This window comes from Pelobates fuscus, chromosome 3 (assembly GCF_036172605.1).
Source record: "Pelobates fuscus isolate aPelFus1 chromosome 3, aPelFus1.pri, whole genome shotgun sequence".
NCBI lineage: Eukaryota > Metazoa > Chordata > Amphibia > Anura > Pelobatidae > Pelobates > Pelobates fuscus.
The window spans coordinates 217,825,980-217,850,248 of NC_086319.1; the positions used below are offsets into that span (position 1 = coordinate 217,825,980).

General features: G+C 40.0%; 1 protein-coding gene across 1 annotated transcript in view; it reads left to right on the plus strand.

The window, feature by feature from the left end:
• The window catches only part of MUC19 (mucin 19, oligomeric), a 118,523-nt gene that overhangs the window by 58,553 nt on the left and 35,701 nt on the right, over positions 1 to 24,269 (plus strand). Inside the window, exons 11-17 of the mRNA XM_063446227.1 lie at positions 10 to 62; positions 5,489 to 5,589; positions 6,433 to 6,584; positions 9,888 to 10,026; positions 13,909 to 14,013; positions 14,136 to 14,333; positions 23,694 to 23,933. Of these exons, the coding sequence (XP_063302297.1) occupies positions 10 to 62; positions 5,489 to 5,589; positions 6,433 to 6,584; positions 9,888 to 10,026; positions 13,909 to 14,013; positions 14,136 to 14,333; positions 23,694 to 23,933 (988 nt within the window). The remainder of the gene's footprint in view (positions 1 to 9; positions 63 to 5,488; positions 5,590 to 6,432; positions 6,585 to 9,887; positions 10,027 to 13,908; positions 14,014 to 14,135; positions 14,334 to 23,693; positions 23,934 to 24,269) is intronic.

The following is a 24,269-nucleotide window of genomic DNA, read 5'->3' on the forward strand; positions in this document are numbered from 1 at the left end:
TTATTCTAGCTATTGTACTGGAGGAAATTTAATTTGTGAATCTAATGAAGATGAACAACCTGGTAAGATATTTATCTATAATTTTGCAGATGCTCTTTGTAAACATTATCAAATAAACAATATGCATTATTCAAATTGTGATGCCAGACATGAAATATAGAAATAGCACATAATGCATAATACATAATGTGCATAATAAGTTTAAGACATGAGAAACAAGTAAAAGTGATAAGTGATGTGGAGCCTTAGGTGTAAATATAAACTAAAATGTGTCAGAAAAAACAAGAATTAAATAAACAAAAACAAAATGTGCATTAAAATAAATTAAAACATAAAAATTCTTACGTAATGTAACAAAAATATAAGACCCCGAATTAAAGATGTAGAATGGTAAATAGAGAAGCTTACAGACAGAGATAGGAGAAGACACCTATCAAGGGTATAAGTCAGGGAGGGTTACCAAGGGCTTATATATTCAGGGGGGAGCCCTTCTTGTATAAAGTTAAGATAAAAATGTAATAAATAGATGCCCTAAGTGGTGATCAGTCACTAGAGCAATGCAAAATCAATAAGTCACCTGAAAAAATGGAAAACTGTTGAACTCTTGTACAGAATACAGCTCCTGTTGAACATAGAGCAAAGACACATAACTGACCAGTGCCAGAATAGGATCTAGAGGAGTACAATGCCAGCACACAAAAACACAGCTCCATAGAACAATAAAGAGTAGCTGACGAGTGCCAGAATTGGAGCTGGAGGAGTAGATAGCCAGCACACAAGATCCACAGCTCCTGTTGGGCATAGATCGATGAAGAGTAAACTGCCAAGTGCCAGAGTTAGGGCTAGAGGGATAGAAAGCCAACACACAAATGATCGGTAAACGGATAAAAGTTCCTAATGTTCTAAGTACTAGGCACACCTCCCCCTGCTGCTTTGAGGCACCCCCCCCCTCTAAACTAGAGTCCTCAAGTTAATTCAGAACATGTAGGTACCGGTACATCTAAGTCACACCATCGTGATGTAAAGTAAGGTTAAAAACAGGAATGTCGGCAGTAACTCCGCCTTTGTCAAGAGCTCAATAATGGCATCGGTTCCAGGATATACAAATACTAAACTTCAGTCTTCATGAAAAGTTATCATTTTTTTCAAAATTAGCATTAAAATACAAAATATAATTGCATGTATTGATCCTCTTTGCCAATATAAAAAGTGTTAAAAAGAAATACCATAACAATTTTTATTTAACAGTCACTGCTGGCAGACACGCCTGCTATACATGCACAATGTATTTTGACTGACAAGTCGTTTTCCAAGGCACATATTGGCAAAGAGAGAGAGACCATACATGCAATTATATTTAATGTTTTAACACTAATTTCCAATAAATGGTACATTTTTAAGAAGACTGAAGTTCAGTGTCTGCATTCCGATACCGAACAAGATATCAAGGCCTGGAGAGGCACCCTTGAATGCATACTATAGAGCCTACTAACAGCTCTTGCATATGTGATTGGTTCTATATGGTTAGCTTAAGGTCTTATATTTTCTAATTTGGTTATACTTTTTATGTTTTTCTTTATTATAATTTCTGCTCATTGATTGTACATCTTGTGATATCTATATTACATCAGTTATTTTGTTCCATGAACAGAATTTCAATGAGACACACTATAATATTGGTATTTGTATTACTAACCAGCCTTATGTATAAAAATAGGTCTCAGTTGTCCAGGTTAAGACAAGCTTCTGTAAATCAAAAACTCTGAAAATGTGCCCTAGCATGCCCCCAATGTCTTTCATAAATCATAGTACCACCAGATGAACACTGCTCAGATTGCACCACACAGTTCCTGAATTATGCCAGATATATCATTTACATTTCCTCTGCTTAGGAAATTTTATTCCTGTTATGAACGTCAGTGGTTATGGTACTGAGTTTGCCTATTCCATTTCGTATTGCTGAGCATAAGTGATTATAGCTACAGCTAGAGCGTAGAGTAATAGTGAAGATGACTGCAGCTTCCAAGATGAATTTCCCCAGCCAATAAAAGGTTACCCAAGCATGAGCCTAGACTTCATGAAGGGTACTACATGGGAATAATGTTTTATTGAGCCACACAGGCTTTTATGGAAATCCTCCTGCAAAAGGACCTCCCACAGTAAACAAAAGGGACAACCAATCATAATACAGATTTATAGCAAAACCCTCCCTTCCTCTGCCTGGGAGATAAGTAGATAAGTTAAAGGATAACCCAATTATCTCCAGACACACAATTTCCCCAAAACTTGGAACACCAGTTTACACACCAGGTATCCCCACAATTGACATGTCCCCTGATAGGGGTTTTCAAAAAGTGTGGAAGTCTTAGTTCAGCGACCGCACACAAGGCTCCTGCCCAAAACAGTTCCATGAATTCAGTGTGTGCGGTCGGTCAATTTCGAAAAGTACATAAAAACTAATAAAACCACGAACGGAGCCTCCTGGCTCCTAGGAGTGATTGTTCCCCTTGTTTGTGGGAACTAGTGATGTCCCGAATGGTTCGCAGGCGAATAGTTCCAGGCGAACATCGCGTGTTTGCGTTCGCCACGGATGGCGAACATATGCGATGTTCGGTCCGCCCCCTATTCGTCATCATTGAGAAAACTTTGACCCTGTACCTCACAGTCAGCAGACACATTCCAGCCAATCAGCAGCAGACCCTCCCTCCCAGACCCTCCCACCTCCTATACAGCATACAATTTAAATTAATTCTGAAGCTGCATTCTTTTTTTTTTTTTTTACTATTATTATTTTTTTGTGGTCTTTCAGCCAAATTTACTAATACTAAGTAAAAATTACTTAGTATTAGTAAATTGTGCCCCTACTCGCAATACCGCGAGTAGGGGCATGTCTATTAAACAGTGAGCAGCCTGTGGCCCTGATAATTAGCAGGTCCCCCCATTGGTATTTAGGGCCCCCACCCGCCGCTCAGGGGTGGGGGCCGGGGGGAGGACATTAGGTCCCCCCATTGGTATTTAGGGCCCCCACCCGCCACACAGGGGTGGGGGCCGGGGGGAGGACAATAGGTCCCCCCTATTGGTATTTAGGGCCCCCACCCGCCGCTCAGGGGTGGGGGCCAGGGGGGAGGACATTAGGTCCCCCCCCAATTTGTGTTTAGAGCCCCCACCCACCGCTCAGGGGTGGGGGCCAGGGGGGAGGACAGGTGGGTGGGGACCCATCACTATTGTGGCCAGAAAGAGTCCCTGTGGGTTTTAAAATTCGCCTGCTATTGAAGTCTATGGCGGTTCGCCGGGTTTGCCCGTTCGTGAACCAAACTACCGAATGCACTCTCCTAGCTGTTCAGCAACAAAAGGAAGCAAGCGTTCGAATGATTTCAGCGGTGTTCGATTTTAGTTCCAGACACTCGATGACCAAGTCCTGCTGCTCCCTTTCGTTCATATATATGAACGGCGGCCGCCCAGAGAGCGCTCAATTGACGGTTCCCTTTGTAGATACACGGATTATGGACTCTGTCCCAAAACACTCTAAAAAAAGGGGCTTTTGTCACTGTGGGGAGTGGGAATTAGGGGATACCAGGTGCTGATTTTACCTTCCGGCAGGAACTGGTTAATCTCTGGGGATCACCAGAGATTCTGTTGAACTATTCACTAGATCAGAACTGTGTCACAATTCTGTGCATCTTTGATCGAGTGTCACTCAGTCCCCAAGTCACCAATCTCACACTTTGGGGATGATACCAGTGAGGTGAGGAGGCATCTGGTGATACCCTGAAGTAGGTGCTAACGTCCGAGGGGAACCTAGGCCACCTAAAATCTGATCTGGAGCTACAACAAAATTGTATGGAACTCTGTGCTGAATAGGAAGATGGCCAAAACTTGGGGAACCTTTAACTTACTGCTGCTTGGGCTGGGTACCTCCAATCCTATTTTTTGGATAATTGATAGCTGAGTGAGCAATGTACCCAGGTGTATATGGGGTGTGAGATACTGCATTGGGGAAGGGAGTTTTGAGACTTTGATTCCCTGGATTCCCTGGTACCCCTGTCTGGGGAGGACACAGCAAGTGGATAATGTCATTATCCTGAACTATTCTCATTCACTCTTATCAGTCCAGACTTGGTAGTGCAGGGAATGGAATTGTTCTTTGTTTTGCTAATCACCCCCTGGATAGTTAATATACATTGTCAGCAGAATAAATATGTCTGTTTTGTATGGGGACAAGGGCTATAATGACTCCAATGCTGATGCTGAGGTACCTGAAGTTAAGGAGAGAGACAAAGTGACGGAGAGACTCTACTCTGGTCATTTAATATGTTTATTTAACCCATTGTGTGTGAGACTTTACAAACTATCACAGTACAGCAAATGCATTCACTTTTAAAGACACTGAAGGCTTAGCAGTTGTAAAAAAAAAAAAAAAAAAGAAATAATTTTAAAAAATCAAACAAATATAAAGAAAGGAAAAGAAAATAGCGTAGAGATTATTATTTCAGCTAAACATAATTTTTTGTTTTTGAAGTTTTAACATCTATTACCTCATAAAGCTTCCAAACTACTGTGTACTGCTTTGCTGGAGTATCTAGGACTGATCATGCTGCCAAATTATGATATGTTTACAGAGGACTACAGACTGATATGCTTAGGATATTCATAAAAAAACAACACAAAGCAAAAAAAAAACAAAAAAAAACTTTGGATTTTATTGGTTTTGGTTTCAAGGGTGTCTCTGGAAACAGAGTTTGTCTCTTAGGAATATAGAGACTTCTGTGAATGCTTAGTCATAAAGCACGTGTCATACAAAGTACTCTACAATAACGATAACTTTAGAAACAAAAAATTAGAGGTGTACTCACTAATTAATGAATTGTAGTGACCTGAAAACCCACCTCCAAAATTCACAGAAATAAATGAAGCAGTAAATATAGAGGTTTTTGATTCCTTTTCCAATTTTGCTGTTTACTCTGAATTTTGAAATTTAGTTTTCAATTGCGACAATTTACCTTTCAGCAGATAAACCTTATAAAGTATTTAGTATTTGATTTCAGAAGATGTAAGGTAGACAAATATTTATGCAGAAAAGGTATTTAAAAATTCACACTCAAACACATACATACATAAACTATATAATACAATTTAATGCAAAGAACTCTTTTACTAACAAGAGTTTTGTGGAAAAAATATATATATATTTCTTTTTTCCATAAATATATATCTATTTATTTTTTACAGAAGCTGTAGGAGTACATTCAGTAATTTTTAAATGCATTTTTGTTTTTAGTGTGTGTGTCTGTATATAAAAATCGCTGTTTTTAGTTGTACCAATGTAGGTTATGATAATCCTACTATCAAGCCTTGTGCTAGAAGGATTTATAGTGTAGCACCTTATACACAGAGCTCTGTGTCTAGCACTATGCAGGGCAAGTTTGGGGCACTTATTCCAAGGTGCCGTTCTATTGATTGAAAATCATGCAATGCTTTTTTTTTCCAGAAATATGCACAGGTGGTGCAGAGTTTGTAGACTGCAGATACCCAGACGCTCAAAGACGCGTTGATTTAGAATGCAATACAAGACATCTATCAAGATTACGTGTATGTTCTGTTAATTTATATTTGTGATTTAAAAATAAGACAAATAATGTTTTTAAATAGATAGAAGGTATAATACAACAAGTTTTTTTGTTTTTTTTTCTTGAATATCAGGTCAGATTTCTGAAGAAATTGTAATATTTACTTTGTTTGTGTGCTCTTTCTTTCTCTGTCAAATAATAAACTGTGATTCACTGTTCCCCCAAACCCATTATTTTAATGCAGGCAATTTGGCCTTACATTTATAGTGATGGGGTATAAAATTCTCTGTGTGCACTAATAAGGGTATATTAAAGCTAGCCACTAAAAGTCTAACTAATACATAAGCAATTACCTACAAAACACAAACACGCAGATAAACAAATAAACATTTAACCAGGAGATATATCATTATATAAATGTATACAAGGGGACAGTTTCCTTAGTCAGAGAAATGCATATATTTAATTTTCTTGCTATAAAGAGGTTGTTTTGTCAGATTCTGTAAATATTTTTGTTGTAATCTTTATTTGGAAATAATTTCAAATTGGGGTTTTCCACTTCCTTTGGATCATCATCAGTTATACAGAAGTGTGAACGGCCTGTATTACTGTTTAAATGTTGATGGAGTTACAGATGGGGGTTGAAAAGTGATCAAGGTCATTGTTGCATACATTAGGGACAGGGGATATTGGGAAGAAATCAATTAACCTCAGAAAGTAGTCAACCCAAGGACTGTGTTGAAGAATTTCAGGTAAAGCTTTAGTTAAGAGGTGGGCCTTCAGGAGTTTGCAAAATATGAGAGGGAGACATGTTGTATATATCATAGTTTTCTGATAAAAAAAATGCTATATTTTCATTATGTAGAAAAAAGAAGACTGCAAACCTGGGTGCTACTGTCCTGTATCTATGGTTAGAAACTCTAAGGGAGAATGCATACCACCATCTGAATGTCCATGTCATTTTGGAGGTGAAGAATATAAAGATGGCAGTTCTGTGATTAATTCCTGCAATAAATGGTAAATCTGTCTTTTTAATTAGATAATACAACTTATATTTGATATAATAGCTAATTCTTACATATTGTTATTTTAGCAAGCTTCATTAAAAAATATAATCCATTTATTTGTAATATGCTGTTCATAAGCATATTTTATGTGACTATTTTGGAAACTGTCCAAACTTTTTCAGTATCCAATATAGAATTATTTTTTGACAATCTTTTTTTTTTTTTTTTTTTTTTTTTTTTTTACAAGTAATGACACAATATAGAGGTTATAGCATCTCTGTACCAGCACACATACAGTGTGATGGAACTCCTGGCACTCCAACCAAGTGCCTCCACCAATCGATGCTCCTAGTGCTCACCAAGGAATTCCAACACTCCACCAGACACCATAAGCACTGCAGGACCCACTTCCAGCGATGCAGCTGCGCCAGGGTCTCGACGTCCTTCACCCACCCTTAACCCTAGACCGGGATCCAGCTTCCAGTGGGCAGACCTCTTCTACTCCCAGAGAGCGTAGCAGGAACAGCTCTTATAAAAGCTAGTGATTATAATTCCTGGGGAGTACAATGAGGTAGCAATCCCCAGGATAGATACAGCCGTTTCCCTCACACATGAGATGAGACTCTATTTTGAGGGTAAGCAGGAACAGAATCTTAATGGAGGCACACTGGCCTTTTATGCAAGTTTCCCAGCAAGGCTGACGCCCAGGTGGACCTTGTTGGGCACAGGGACACAAAGTTAATAAACCAATAAAAACAGAGTCCTACAGTGAGACGATCCCATACACAAACAATAGAATCCCTCCTCTGTGCTTGGGAGATAATTGAATCAGGAACTGTACTGATCTAACCCAATTATCTCCAAGCACAGAAAAACATACAATTTTATGAAACCCCAAACACCTTTAAAACACATAAAAAAAACCCATAAAACATCCCCTGATAGCCTTGATCTGGGTGAGCAACATATTCAAAAATCACCCAGATCGGTTCAGGTGTTCAGGAATTTCCTGGATGTCATAGTTTTGACCGACCGTGCACATGGCCATATGCCCAAAACAGTTCCAGGGAAATCAGTGCTAACAGTGTAAGAAATTATGACCCTCTTACAAGATATTCTTTTAGGGAATGTGTGACAAATAAGACACAAACACAAGTGTATAATAAAATGTATTGTTAATATTGATTTAGGATATTGTAACAGATTTAAAAAGGATATACAAATTACACATAATAACCACATCCAGTACATAATCAAAAGATACATAATAAAAGGGCAATACTTAGACATTTAAATGAAGATTTTCCACTTGCGCCTTCGTCTTGGATAGTCTGGGATAGTCACCTGTGCTTGCTGCGCTGTCCTCTCCAAAAAAAAACAAAGAGAAGAGAGAGAGGAGAGGCCCAACTTCCTTGGCTGTTGTCCTTTTAAAAAAAGACTGATTCTTGCAGTCATTAACTACAAGTCCCAGAATCCCTTTTCCCTCCCAAAAGTGGTTGATCCCGCCCTCTTTTTCCAGAGAGTTCTGTCTTTACACAAGTCTTTCCCTTTGATCTCTTCCCTCCAGTTACACTTCAACACTCTGTAAAAAGTGACCAGTTAGGATTGGTTTCTGGGTAGATTGGACAGGATGGCTTGGGAAAATGCATACTTCCATGGTTACACCTAAATGTTCATTACTCTGATCTTCTGATAACATGCATGGAAATCTGGTGGGCAGGAGAACTGCTGGAGGGAAGCTTTTGTTTTAGCTGGGTGTTGAAAAATGCTACTGAAATTTTTCATCCTTATCACACTGTTATCAAGTAAATGACCCCAACTTGTGAAACCAGTCACATACACAGAAAGTTATATACAATATTGCAGTTTTGCATATCAATTTCTTACACAGTTGGTCAAGTTCGGTAGTCTTTTACAGGTTTCCCTGCAGCGCCCATAGTCTGTGGGCAGGAGGCTGGCAAGCAGGCCACTCCAAGTACAAGTGGCGAGGTTACTTTTGTCACATACAGTATCCAACATGTTTAAGGGTACTATACATTCATGTAGCGTATTAACATCTTATATGCGAAGAGCTAGCATTGTTTTTTGCTCCTCCATGGGTTCGTTTCAAGTGTTTCTCTAAGCCATTGTAACAATAACAAACAAACGTATAGAATTCAAGTGAATATTTTCAGATAAGTTTTTTAAAGATTTTTTCAAAATATTAAAATATTTAAAATGTCAACATATCACCTATGTTTTTAAATTTCCCTTATGCCCCAACCTGCTGGGTGTGTTAATGAGGTGAGGCTTTCCTGTCAGAGTGCTCTAATTAGCTCTAATCAGAGTACTCTCACTCATATTGTAAAGCTGATGAAGGCCTTTATCCCTCTGACATGGGATTCAGCACAAAGCCTTCAATGGATGAAAATAGATAAAAAAAATATTTGGCCTATTGTCGAGATGAAGAAAAGAAGATTTAAGAAGAAAGAATTCTGAGGGTGAGTATGATTTTTATTATTTTAAAGGTATTAGATTTATTGGGCCCCTTCACTATTATTGGAGTGAGCGGATATGAACACTTTTTTAAATTGTCTAATTGTGTTAAATACTCTCCACCAGAAATCTATGAACGGGGAGAGGGCATAGAAAAGGGTGTGCCCACCTCCAGGAATTTTAAGTGGGAATGACTCAAGGGATGCTATTACGTATTAATAGCCCCACCCACTACCCATGCAGCTTAACTTTAAGAGTCCCCACCCACTGGTCATGTATGGGGCTAGGGCTGGAGGGGGATCACAGATGTGCATATAATTTAGCCTCACCAGCTGACCAGGGGTGGAAGCTGGGGAGGCAATGGCATGTCCGCCTATATTTTTTTTAGTGTTCCCCTAACTCACAGGGGGCAACAGGAAATTTTTAAGGCTATATACAACAGTGTACATTTCAGAGAAATGACAGTTCCTATTTAAAACTTCACCAGCCACCACTGGTGAATTAGTTTATACATAAAGAAACAACTTACTATTTGTTCCATTAGGACATTAACTGTTTATATTGTGATGCTTGTGGCTAGAACCCTTTTCCCAAAATGTATTGTGTAGCATGGAAAACAGCCCTGAATCTAAAAAAAATGGTAAATTAGGCTTCATGAGCTAAACTTATTTATGCACATGCTTGGAGAGAAGCAAAACATAGATGTGTCAGAATTAATTTTACATAATTTAGAGTTTCATTGTGTAAAATGCATAGATGTAAAAATAATTTCCAGTAGAAACATTAAATAAAAATTAAATACTTAACCATTTTGTAATGTGAATGTTGTTTTGGACAGTGTCTGCAACAAAGGTGCTTGGAGTTGTACAAACAATAAGTGTGAATCTTCTTGCCATGTCTATGGGGATGGAGACTATATGGGATTTGATGAAAAGAGGTTCACGTTTGATGGTCTCTGCCAGTATACAATTGTTGAGGTAAGTTTAAGAAAAAACATCAATCACTTATTTGCAACCACTACATATTTGAAATCTGTACTACATATTTGGTTAGATACAAATAAAAGTACAGAGTCACAGCGTGTTACCCAAATAGATACCAAAAACACTCAAAACACCCGTGTGGTAACCTCTCTATCCACACTAAAAATCACAGCAAGTCATATACGTACAGTGGGTGGAATGTTTCGGTTCAGGGTTAAATATGATGGTATTAGGGTAGATGAAGTAACTGTGGAGATAAAAGTGTACAGGCACCTAGTGCAATATTGTACTGTGTAATAAAACTTCAACATACAATGTATAACTCAGTACTCACAAGGAGGGAGCCAATTGGAAATGGCTCAGTCCAGACGCCTGTGGGATAGTTAGAAGGAATCCCACTCCCTTCCAAAGTGCAGGTGATGTTCTGTATCTCTCAAAAAGGAATGTCCACACCAATATATACTTTGCAAGTAATCCTTTTTATCCCACAGTGGACTCATTTACTTTAGTACGATTTTAGTGGATTTTATCAAGTTTGTTGTTTTGATTTTATTTCATTTTATTTTACTGTGTTGTATATCCACTTTTAACTTTATCAATAAAAGGACTTAGTCCCCAATTCTATATTGGTGTGGACATTCCTTTTTGAGAGATACAGAACATCACCTGCACTTAGGAAGGGAGTGGGATCCCTTCTAACTATCCCACAGGCGTCTGGACTGAGCCATTTCCAATTGGCTCCCTCCTTGTGAGTACTGAGTTATACATTGTATGTTGAAGTTTTATTACACAGTACAATATTGCACTAGGTGCCTGTACACTTTTATCTCCACAGTTACTTCATCTACCCTAATACCATCATATTTAACCCTGAACCGAAACATTCCACCCACTGTACGTATATTTGGTTAGATGGCTTTTGTTTACACGTATTACTGTGTACCACAAAAAAGAAGTATGGTAATTCCAAAAAGACTTTTAGAAAACAATGAAAACATGAGGTATTATGAACAAGCAGCATCTTTCTTTTATGAGAAAAAATGTACATACAGGTTCTTAAGTTAGCCCTCCAAGCACCATAACCCCAACAGCAATATATAGTGGTTATGGTGCAAGGTGTTCCCTGGAATCCCCTCTTCCCAATTGTAAGCAACTATACTGCTTCCCACCTCCACTACTTCCTATGGAGAGCTGGAAGCTCCTAATAGGAAGCCTCTACTAATTTCTACTACTTTTGCTACTCTCTGTCTTAGCTAAGCCCAACGGTTAAGGGCTTAGGAGCTTCTGGCACTACAGAAGAAATAGTGGAGGCAGAGAGCAGTGTAGGAAGCAAACCATTCTAAAATGGTCTGACTAATTAGAGTAGGTGGATTCTAGGTACTCCTTGCATCATAACCACTACTTCATGATTAAGTGTTCATGGTGTTAAATATTCTTTTAATGTATGTGAATTGGGATTTTGTTTGAATTACTTTTTTTCCAGTTTGACTTCTCTGAAATTATAATTTTAATACTTAAAGGAATTCCACTTTCTATATCACTGGCCTTAGGTGATGATTATCATTAGCAATAAATATATTGTTTTTGACACTTTACAATAAATGTAACCAGTGGCGGAATTACCATGGTCACAGGTCCGACCCTGCACCGGGGTGCCCGCTAGCATTGTGGTGCAACCCCAGCCGTACGGAGCAATTGCAGGGACCGCATTGAAGGGTCACGTTTGGTGGCCCATGCTCTTGTGGCCACTTGGGGCCCAGTCAGCGCTGCAGCGCTTTAAGAGTGCAACCAGGTCCCAGTGATTACATCAGAGCGCTGGGAGGAAGCCATCACTTCCCAGCTAACAGAGCCGTGCTGGAGGAGAGCACCATAGAAAAAGAGAAGGGAGTCAGAGTGGGAGCTCTGACTCCCATCAGCATTAGGTAGCTACTGGCCCCCAGGGAAATCCCTCTCCTGCACCTAAAGGTAGAAAACAGGAGGGGGACTAAAGTTTTTAGTGTCTGTATCTGTGTGTCTGTATATGTAGAAGATGATAAAGGTCTAGCTGACTGCCTCAACTAATATTTTTGTTCAGTATTTATAAATGAAAATGAAGGAAAGGGACCTCAGTTAAGAAAAAAGATAAATGTAATTTATTACACGTGAGTTTACAGAGGAAGAGGTTCTATTTCAACTGTCAAAAGTAAAGACAAATAAGTCTATGGGACCTGATGAAATACACCCAAAGTTATTGAAAGAGCTTAGTGGTGTACTAGCAAAACCATTAACAGATTTATATAACCAATCATTGTTAACAGGAATAGTCCCAGAAGATTGGAAGTTAGCGAAAGTTGTGCCCATTCACAAGAAAGGTAATAGGGAGGAGTCGGGCAACTATAGGCCAGAAGACCTTACTTCAGTAGTAGGGAAAGTAATGGAAACCATGTTAAAGTATAGAATTGTTGAACATCTAAAAACACATGGATTTCAAGATCAGATACAACATGGGTTTACTTCAGGGAGATCATGCCAAACTAATCTTATTGATTTTTTTGATTGGGAAACTAAAATAATAGATCAGGGTGGTGCAGTAGACATTGCTTACCTAGATTTCAGTAAGGCTTTTGACACTGTTGCACATAGAAGGCTTATCAATAAACTGCAATCTTTAAGTTTGGATTCCAATATTGTTGAATGGGTAAGGCAGTGGCTAAGTGACAGGCAACAGAGGGTTGTAGTCAATGGAGTATATTCGAAGCTTGGGCTTGTCAGTGGGGTACCTCAGGGATCTGTACTTGGACCCATTCTCTTTAATATTTTTATTAGTGATATTGCAGAAGGTCTTGATGGCAAGGTATGTCTTTTTGCTGATGATACTAAGATATGTAACAGGGTTGATGTTCCAGGAGGGATAAGCCAAATGGCAAATGATTTAGGTAAACTAGAAAATTGTCAGAGTTGTGGCAACTGACATTTAATGTGGATAAGTGCAAGATAATAATGCATCTTGGACGTAAAAACCCAAGGGCAGAGTACAGAATATTTGATAGAGTCCTAACCTCAACATCTGAGGAAAGGGATTTAGGGGTGATAATTTTTGATGACTTAAAGGTAGGCAGACAATGTAAAAGAGCAGCAGGAAATGCTAGCAGAATGCTTGGTTGTATAGGGAGAGGAATTAGCAGTAGAAAGAGGGAAGTGCTCATGCCATTGTACAGAACACTTGAGACCTCACTTGGAGTATTGTACGCAGTACTGGAGACTGTATCTTCAGAAGGATATTGGTACTTTAGAGAGAGTTCAGAGAAAGGCTACTAAACTGGTTCATGGATTGCAGGATAAAACTTACCAGGAAAGGTTAAAGGATCTTAACATATATAGCTTGGAGGAAAGACGAGACAGGAGGGATATGATAGAAACATTTAATACATAAAGGGAATCAACACAGTAAAGGAGGAGACCATATTTAAAAGAAGAAAAACTACCACAACAAGAGGACATAGTCTTAAATTAGAGGGGCAAAGGTTTAAAAATAATATCAGGAAGTATTACTTTACTGAGAGGGTAGTAGATGAATGGAATAGCCTTCGAGCTGAAGTGGTAGAGGTTAACACAGTAAAGGAGCTTAAGCACGTGTGGGATAGGCATAAGACTATCCTAACTATAAGATAAGGCCAGGGACTAATGAAAGTATTTAGAAAATTGGGCAGACTAGATGGGTTGAATGGTTCTTATCTACCGTCACATTCTATGTTTCTATGTTTCTCTAATGGGTTTCTAAATACATTAAATGTTCCCTATAAGTGATGAAAGTCAACTTATTTAAGTAGTTTAAAAAAAAAAAAAAATTTTGTAATCATGTATGTTTTCCTCTATATAATAACTTTATCGTTACAGGATTATTGCAATAGTGATCACGGGACATTTCGAATCCTAGCACAAAGTGTACCCTGCTGTGATGATGGAAAAACCTGTGCAAGAAAAATAACAATTGATTTTCAGGTATCTATGTTGTTTACATGTTTAAATGTGTCTATAATTTATAAATGTATCTATAATATTAAATAAATGAATGAATAAAACACTAGGTCTCACAAAAATATCTTGGTGGGTTTTTTTTCCAGGGGATTGTCATTACTCTCCAAGATGGAAACGCAATAATCGAAAGTTCTGAAATATTAGATTGCTCAAGTAGTCAATATACACCTTTATATTCAATGAACACAGTTGGTTTATACATAACTTTCTCATTTCTAAATGGACTTACTTGTATCTGGGACCGATATACAAGATTGACAGTTCGACTAGATTCACGCTGGAATGTAAGTAAATAATTACAAAATGATGACATTTCATTTCATTTTACTATTATTATTATTATTATTATTATTATTATTATTATTATTATTATTATTTCTGAGCTGTTTAATTAATATGTGTTTCCAGCAAAACAATAGCATTTAGCATTAAACTGTTTTATATGTTTTATTTAAAGGAACACTATAGTCACCTAAATTACTTTAGCTAAATAAAGCAGTTTTAGTGTATAGATCATTCCCCTGCAATTTCACTGCTCAATTCACTGTCATTTAGGAGTAAAATCACTTTGTTTCTGTTTATGCAGCCCTAGCCACATCTCCCCTGGCTATGATTGACAGAGCCTGCATGAAAATAAAACTGGTTCCACTTTCAAACAGATGTAATTTACCTTAAACAATCGTATCTCAATCTCTAAATCGAACTTTAATCACATACAGGAGGCTCTTGCAGGGTCTAGCAAGCTATTAACATAGCAGGGGATAAGAAAATCTTAATTAAACAGAACTTGCAATAAAGAAAGCCTAAATAGGGCTCTCTTTACAGGAAATGTTTATGGAAGGCTGTGCAAGTCACATGCAGGGAGGTGTGACTAGGGTTCATAAACAAAGGGATTTAACTCCTAAATGGCATAGGATTGAGCAGTGAGGCTGCAGGGGCATGTTCTATACATCATAACTGCTTCATTAAGCTAAAGTTGTTCAGGTGACTATAGTGTCCCTTTAAATAAAGGATCAAAAAGATTGTTGCAGAGAAAATAGAGAATTAATAAAGCAGGCCTGTTGAACACAGAATCATATTAGGCTAATATATTATACTGCTGGCTTGTTAGTTAAAATGTATATTGATAGCATTTTATTTACTTTGAATTACTGATTGATATTTTCATTTTACTACACGTGTTTTAAAATTTAAGTTTTAGTATCCTTTCCCTCTTTATTTTTAACTGTATGGTATAATTGTTTATTCTGTGACAAATACTTAACAGCACTTTTGTATTTATTTACAAACAATTAAATTTGATAAAGCATTGAAGGGACACTCTAAATACAATGACAACTTCAGCTTAATAAAGTAGTTTTGGTGCATAGGTTCTGCCTTTACAGTCTACATGGTAAGTTATGTTCCCCTGAGTTGTTAAATCTGTTTGTTTATGCAGCCCTATTCACATATTCCCTGGCTGTGACTCACTCTGCCATCCTACACACTTCCTGAAATAGTATGATTTTTGTATAACTTCCCTTACTGTACAGAGTTTAGATTGACTCTTCCATTCTGTTAAGTGCCTGCTAGAGCCAACAACAGCCTCTTTTACAGATTGAAGTTCAATAGACAGAGCAGGTGATGAGAATAATAAAAAAAAAAAAAACGTAATTATAAAGAAATTAAACACAGAATGCTGTAAAAGTAAACTTTTTTTTTTCACAAACGCTGTATGTTATTCCTTTTGGGTAGTTAAAGGATCAATCCACTGCACATATTAGAAAAAAAAACCTGAAATCACTGTTTAGTAGATACACCCCCAGGCATTTTAATTCATTAATTAATTGGGGTATATCTTAAAACAGTTTGCAAAATTTTTTAGTCTCCTTCAGGGGGATTAGCCTATGAAGAAACTACACCTTTTGTTTCTTTAACTTTGATTTTCCTTCTTCAGTAGATAAAACTACCGAACACCGACCACCCCCCTGGCTCATTAACTACAAAGCAAACTGCAGTCTCCCCCTGTGTGGCTGCCATTCGTATGGTCGAATGCCACATGCTGGAGAAAAAGGCAGCCATTTTGTTCACATGGAAGGAGGCTGCGGGACTTGGACATCGAGTATCTGGAACTAAAATCAGACACTCGACTTCGCGAACGCCGGTCAACTTCGCAAACGCCTGCTTCTTTTCACTGACCAGCCAGGAGAGCGCTATGTTTGTTCCCACGAACTAGGGGAACCGCTACCTCTGAAACTGTGGAACTGTTTTGGACAGTTTTGGCGTTATGTGTGGTTGGTCAAATGATGACTTCCCGAACCCCTGAACCAATCTGGGTGATTTTTTTGATATGTTGGTCCCCCAGATCGGGCTAGCAGGGGATGTGACTGTTGTGGGGTTTCCATGTGTTTTGGTTGTACTTTCGGGGTATTATTAAAGGTATATTTTCTGTGCCTGGAGATAATTGAGTTTAGAACAGTTCCTGACTAAATTATCTCACAGGCACAGGGGAGGAATTATCCTGTTTTGTGCGGGAGTGTCCTGTACCTGAGAGCCAATATAATTACAGTGTGTACTTTGCCATAGTCCCCTCTCAGATCCAGTGGGGAATGCCCCTGGAATATGTCACGGTAAAGCCCTTGCATGGGGACTTGCATATAAACCTGCCAGTTGGCCTGAGTAAATTCATTCCTGTTGTACCCTTCATCTAGTTTAGGCTGGTGTTTGGGTATGTGTCTGATTGCTTGGAGAATTTACTTGGATACTGCATTTTCTTCAGGAGAACGTTTGAATCAACACCCAAACTGCAAGTTACAATCACTCAGCCTTTAGCAGTTCATGAGGAATCGAAAGCGAATGGGTATCTGAAATACCAGTGTTGTTAACAACTGGTGGCAAGCGTTGGGATCTGAACAGTCCAATGAAACGCCCGAATCAGGAGAATCAGTGAATAGCCCAGCGGTATGAGAAGCTAAAGAGAGCTATGTTAAAAGATTTACTGGAAGCCCGGTGTCAGCCGGCAACCAATAAAAGCAAAGCTACCATCATCACTGAACTGATGGAGGACGATCAAGCCAGTGGCATGGCAGATGTAAGCCAGGAGGAAGTGGAGTACCAACGCAAGGTTATGTGGAGACTCTGCTTGTTGGGGCCCAACCCTTTGCCATAGCATGTAGCCCAAATATTGGCACAGGTCAGCGCAAAGCAGAGGGCACAGCAGATGATTGTAAGCCAGGCAGAGACGGTATCGGTACCGGGCAGTACCCGACTCAGACATACACCATTATGAATGGGTAAAGGATATTTTGTTGCCCCAGTATGCTGTAACACCTGAGGCATACAGGAGGAAATTTAGGGGGCTCAGGAAAAACTATAAAGAAACATAGAAACATAGAATGTGATGGCAGATAAGAACCATTCGGCCCATTTAGTCTACCCAATTGTTTAAATACTTTCATTAGTCCCTGGCCTTATCTTATAGTTAGGATAGCTTTATGCCTTTCCCACGCATGCTTAAACTCCTTTAATGTGTTAACCTCTACCACTTCAGCTGGAAGGCTATTCCATGCATCCACTACCCTCTCAGTAAAGTAATACTTCCTCATATTGTTTTTAAAACTTTTCCCCTCTAATTTAAGACCATGTCCTCTTGTTGTGGTAATTTTTCTTCTTTTAAATATAGTCTCCTGATTTACTGTGTTGATTCCCTGTATGTATTTAAATGTTTCTATCATATCCCTCCTGTCTCGTCTTTCCTCCAAGTTATACATGTTAAGTTCCATTAACCTTTCCTTGTAAGTTTTATCCTGCAATCCATGAACCAGTTTAGTAGCCCTTCCCTGAACTCTCTCTAAATTATCAATAGCCTTCTGGAGATACGGTCTCCAGTACTGCGTACAATACTCCAAGTGAGGTCTCAGCAGTGTTCTGTACAATGGCATGAGCACTTCCCTCTTTCTACTGCTAATACCTCTTCATATACAACCAAGCATTCAGCTAGCATTTCCTGCTGCTCTATTACATTGTCTCTTTTGCTGAGTGGGCCGTCCGAATGCACCGGGCAGCCAAAAATTGGATGCAGGGCTACCGGGCAACTTCTCTGGAGCATGCTTTACAACTATTATTACTAGAGCAGTTTTTTGATCACACTCCAACAGAGATCAGAGACTGGATGAGGGCCCGTAAACCTAAGAAAGTGGAGGAAGCAGCTAAATTGGCGGATGAATACTTTCAGGCCCTCATACCAGGTACAAACTGCACCACCACCACCCAGACATGCTCCTTTAACCCCAGCACCTGCTCCAGCACCCACCCGACGTCCTCCCTTCGTATGTCACAATTGTCAACAGCCCAGGCACTATAAGCACAACTGCCCCAACCCACTAGGGTGGCGGCCCATTGTTTCCACCAGGAGGCCCCTAGTGACCCAGACCACAGCAAGGAGCTGTGGACGACTCTGCATGAGGCAAACCTCGTCCAGGCAGCAGGTGACAACCGAGAGCATCATGGCCACTCAACTGGGACTCAGGACCAAGCATGTGGAGGTGGGCATAATGAAGGAACTACCAGCTGAGGTGTTGTTGGGGAATGACTTGGGCTGTCTAACCTCCCAGCACACCCACACCTGCCCAGTGACCACTAGATCGCAAGCTCGCAGGGGGGAGCCAGAACACTCTGAGAAACCTCAGATAGGATCCCTTAACCGAAGCCCCTCTCCTGTTCTGGGGTACCCCTCAGGGTTTTGAGCAAGTCTTGTCCTCTTACATTAGTGTAGGGCAGACCCCACACTAGAAAGGTATAGTAGGGGGAGCTCAGGAAAGGTTTGCGTGGGACAAGGGTTTGTTATACACAACAGGGGAGATAGGTAGAGGGGCTGTGCAGATAGCCAAAAGGCAGTTGGTAGTACCCCGTATATTTAGGGCTGAGCTACTTAAGCTTAGCCATGACATTCCCCTAGCGGGACATCTGGGGGTCTTGAAGACTAAAGACCAGCTGACTCATATCTTCTTTTGGACAGGGATTATACGGGACCTGCAGGATTACTGCAGGACGTGTGACACCTGCCAAAGGATAGGGAAGAGGGGTGACCACCCGAAGGCCAAGTTACACCCTTTACCTATCATTGAGGAACCCTTCCATAGGGTAGCGGTGGACTTGATAGGGCCCCTCAGTAAGCCCGTCACCTTGGGAAAAAGCTATATCCTCACGGTAGTCCTCTATGCTACTAGCTCCCCTGAGGCTGTAGCTCTATCTTATATAGAGGCAGAGAATGCGGGCAAGGCTCTAGTAAAATATTTTACTAGGGTTTGTTTCCCTAGGGAGATTTTTTGTAATCAGGGGACTCAATTCACCGCAACTGTGACCCAACAATTATGGCAGAGTTGCGGAGTGAATCCCCTGTTCAGCTCTCCCTACCATCCCCAAACGAACGGACTCTGTGAACATTTTAACGGCACGCTCAAGCAGATGCTTAAGATGTTCGCAGCCTCGAGAAAGATTTCTCCCCCACCTCCTGTTTGCCTACTGCGAAGTGCCCCAGGCGTCTACAGGGTTCTCCCCCTTTCGAACTCCTGTACGGGAGAAAAGTCCAGGAACCCCTAGACCTCATACGGGAGCACTGGGAGGGTAACACAGGAGAGGGAGGAATACCTATTGTGCCCTATGTTCTGGAGTTGAGGGACCCCTTCGTTCAAGGATAGTGAGCGTTTTCTCCTACCTAACTTGCTCGCCCCTTACTCTGGGAAATAGAACAAGTCAGGCTGGTTAAAAAATTAAACCCGGTAGAGAAGGCCGAGGCCTCTCAACTGTTCCAGGGATAGAGGGAAAAGTTTTTGAGACCCACGTTGAGACCCAGGGAGAAACTCCCCTATAGCAACAACCATACCGTATCCCAGATGCCATCAGAGAGAATATGCTGTCTGAGATGTAAGAGATTTTAAAGCTAGTAGTTATAGAGCCCTCTCAGAGTCCTTGGGCTTCTCCGGTAGTGCTGGTACCCAAGCGAGACGGCACGACTCGCTTCTGTATTGACTTCCGGAAGCTTAACAACAGGACAGTAACCCACGCCTACCCCATGCCCAGGATAGACAAGTTACTAGATCGCATGACTCGGGGGAATTACTTGACTGCCCTAGATTTGTGTTAAGGTTATTGGTAAATTTTCCTGGAGCCAGCTGCCATCCCTAAGTCGGCATTCATTACCCCATTTGGGCTATACCAGTTTAAAGTTATGCCCTTCGGGATGAAGAAAGCCCTGGCAACCTTTCAGCGGCTGGTCGATAGGCTTCTCGAGGGATTTCAGGACTTTGCATGTGCGTACTTGCCATATTGCCATCTACAGCCACTCATGGGAAAATCATCTGGAACACCTATCTATGGTACTGAAGCGAATTCAGGCAGCGGGGATCACTCTGAATCCTGACAAGTGCCATGTCGGTATGGCCGAGGTACCGTATCTCGCCCATAGGGTAGGGTCTGGCAAACAGCGATCCGAACCTGCCAAGGTAGAAGCTACTGCAACTGGTCCCAACCCCGTACCAAGACCCAGGTATTAGCGTTTCTAGGAACCGTGGGATACTTCCACAAGTTTGTTCCTGAGTACAGTGCCCTAGCCAAACCCCTCACAGAACTGACCAAACAGATAGCATTGTCCCTGGAGTGCACTGCCACTTTCCAGAAACTTAAAACGGCGCTGAGCGAGGCACCTGTGTTGGCCGCCCCAAACCATACTTAAAAATTCTTGTCCACACAGATGCCTCCATGTTTGGGCTGGGACCTCAGTCAGAAACTATTACCCAGAGAGGTCAGCTATGCCACTGTGAAGAAGGAATGCCTGGCTCTCGTATAGGCATTAAAGAAATTACAACCATACCTCTACGGTTATCCCTTTACTTTAATGACAGACCATAACCCCCTCATCCGGTTAAACAGAGTCACTGAGGACAATCCCCATTTGTTACGCTTGAGCCTGGCCCTACAACACTACAATTTCACCATGCAAATACAGGCCAGGCAAACAGAACAGCAATGCTGATGGTTTATCCTGGCAAATGGAGTTGGAATCTTGACTGACTTTCCGAACATCCCCAAGCCAACCCAGCAGGGTCTAGATGGGTATGCCAACCCATGGACCTAAGAGGGAGCAATGTGAAGAAACTACACCTTTTGTTTCGTTAACTTTGATTTTCCTCGATCGGTAGATTAAACTACTGAACACCGACCACCCCCCTGGCCCATTAACTACAAAGCAAACTGCAGATTAAGGGCCACCCCTGTGTGGCCACCGGTCGTGTGGCCGAATGCCACATGCTGAAGAAAACAGCGGCCATCTTGTTCCCACAAAAAGAGGCAGCGGGACTTGGTTGTTGAATGTCTGGAACTAAAATCGGACACTCGACTTCCCGAACGCCGGTCAACTTCGCGAACCCGTGCTTCTTTTCACTGACCAGCCAGGAGAGTGCTATTTGCTATTCGGTTATTCCCACGATCTAAAGGAACAAACACTACCTATGAGCCAGGGGAACAGTTTGTGGATTTGTTCGGTTTTAGAACAAATTATGACTTCCATGGAATTCACAAACCCTTGAATCGATCTGGGTGATTTTTAGATATGTTGGTCCCCCAGATCGGGGCTAAAAAGGGATGTGACTGTTGTGGATTTCCATGTGTTTTGGGGGTACTTTCAAGGTGTTATTAAAATGTATGTTTTCTGTGCCTGGAGATAATTGAGTTTAGTACAGTTCTCGACTCAATTATCTCACAGGCACAGGGGAGGAATTATCCTGTTTTGTGTGTGAGTGTCCTGTACCTGAGAGCCAATGTAATTACAGTGTGTACTTTGCCATAGTCCCCTCTCAGGTCCAGTGGGGAATGCCCCTGGAATATGTCACGGTAAACTCCTTGCATGGGGACTTGCATATAAACCAGTCAGTTAGCCTGAGTAAATTCATTACTGTTGTACCTTTCATCTAGTTAAGGCTGATGTTTGGGTATATGTCTGATTGCTTGGAGAATTTACTGGGATACTGCATTTTCTTCTGGAGAAAGTTTGAACTAACACCCAAACTGCAAACTATAATCACTCAGCCTTTAGCAGTCCCCGACGAACCGAAAGCAAACGGTATCTGAAATACCAGCATTGTTAACATAGCCAATCAGTGGTTTCTTATTGAGAAGCCTCTGGAGGGCTCCCTCCATGCACGTGCATGCTTGCTCATGCGCTCACATCGGCTTGTGTGCCCACACGAGCAGCATACTGATCAGAAGTCTGGATGTAGTTCTGAAGTATATAGAGTAGAGCAGGATTGCACCTTTTTAGGTAGAAAATTAGCCCATATAACTAAAGGGAACACAAAAAATGGGTGATAAAACCTGTCATAAGTTGCAAACAGGAAAAAAACTAAAAATAATAATATACATGTGTTCCCTATTAGAGAAAATATGCCTAGATAGTAAAGCAATAAAGGATGAAAACGAAATGTTACCTTTATTAGATACAGTATAAAATATATCAATAGTAATACATAAAATCGATGAGAGAAAAATCTAGAATGCCCTTGTAAACTACTGAATCCAAAGATTAAAACAGAGAAGAGCAATATTGTTACAAGTGTTTAAAATTATCTCCTGTATGTACTGCCCTAGTGGATATAGAAACAGTAAGATAATTGCTGTGTCCCAAAATGTAGCAGCTATTTGTAACAAATTGCCAAAGACGATGAGGTGCTGCTGAGGGCACTAAATAGGGGACTGTCGTCTAAACATTGGATTTAGGCGCAATAAGGAGTAGTAAGATAGATAACTCTTGGTAGCTCTACCGGTCAATTTTTATAGCTAAATCAATATTTAGAGGTTTAGCAATCATTAGTCTCTAAAACAATGTGTATTAGTACATTACAGCCAAAGTCCCTTTTAGTAGGTCCCTATTTATCTCAGTACAGTTATGACCTATTAAGCAAGGTGATTGACTAGAATATAATGTAGAAGGCAACCTAGGATCATTCTTAAAGTTTTAACATACAGCTTAATCCTATGGTATCTTAAATTAGCTGTGCTTGTGCCTTCTTGGACACCTGATAGTCTTATTGTCTATCGGCTTAATACACTAGTTCTAACCTATAATATCTATGCTATCTTGAGTTAGCTGAGCTTATACCTTTGTGGACACCTGATAATCTTGTCTTCTGCCAGCTAAATACACTAGTTCTAATCTCCAATACCTAAGCTTTAGCAAAATACTAAATACAGATGGTGGCTACAGAAAAATTATCATCATCATTGACTAATTTGTAAACTAAATGTTCCTACATTCTAAAAGGAACTTGTGTATAATTCAGACATTCACAGTTCAGTAGAGAGACCAGACAAAACAGATCAGTGGTAGAGCCAGCAGCAGCAGATTGGAATAAATGTAAGATTTTACTATAGGGGGGGCTAGATTGTGGTTCTGTGTCCCAAGGATCAGGGACGCATATTTTTGTTTCCTGACCCTATAGTGTTCTTTTAATGCCATATTATGCTATACTAAATCTAGAGGCAGACCTTGCTAAAAGCTGCAATTGAACTTGAATTTTTATAAATCTACATTTGAGATTGTAAAGTACTGCAGTATTGTGCATTGTTTTTCAGTTACCATTATTTTTTTTTTGTTTTTTTAATCAACATAGGGAAAGGTTTGCGGCCTCTGTGGAAATAACAATGGAAATATGAAGGATGACTTCAAAGCAAGGGATGGATCTTTAGTTGTTGAAACTCTGAGATTTGCCGACTCTTGGAAAACTGACCCGTTTTGTAAAAATACAGAAACACAAGTATTCCCTTGCGATAAAAATCCATACTGTAAAGCTTGGGCAGAAAGAAAATGCAATATCATAAAAACTTCTGTGTTTGGAAACTGTCACAAAAAGGTAATGTTATGAAAACACAGTATATACTATATTAAACAGTCTTCTGATTTTCACAATATTGAAGCAGAAAATTGCACCATGTGTTCAAGTAAAACCACCACTCTACACATCCCAGAGTTAGTAATACATATATATATATATATATATATATATATATATATATATATATATATATATATATATATATATATATATATATATATATATATATATATATATATATATATATATATATATATATATATAAAAGAGTGAAGAGATAGGTAAACTAGTAACAATACACAGTATCACTCTAAGTAAGCAGATAAAAACAGACCTAGGTCACAATTGAGTGAA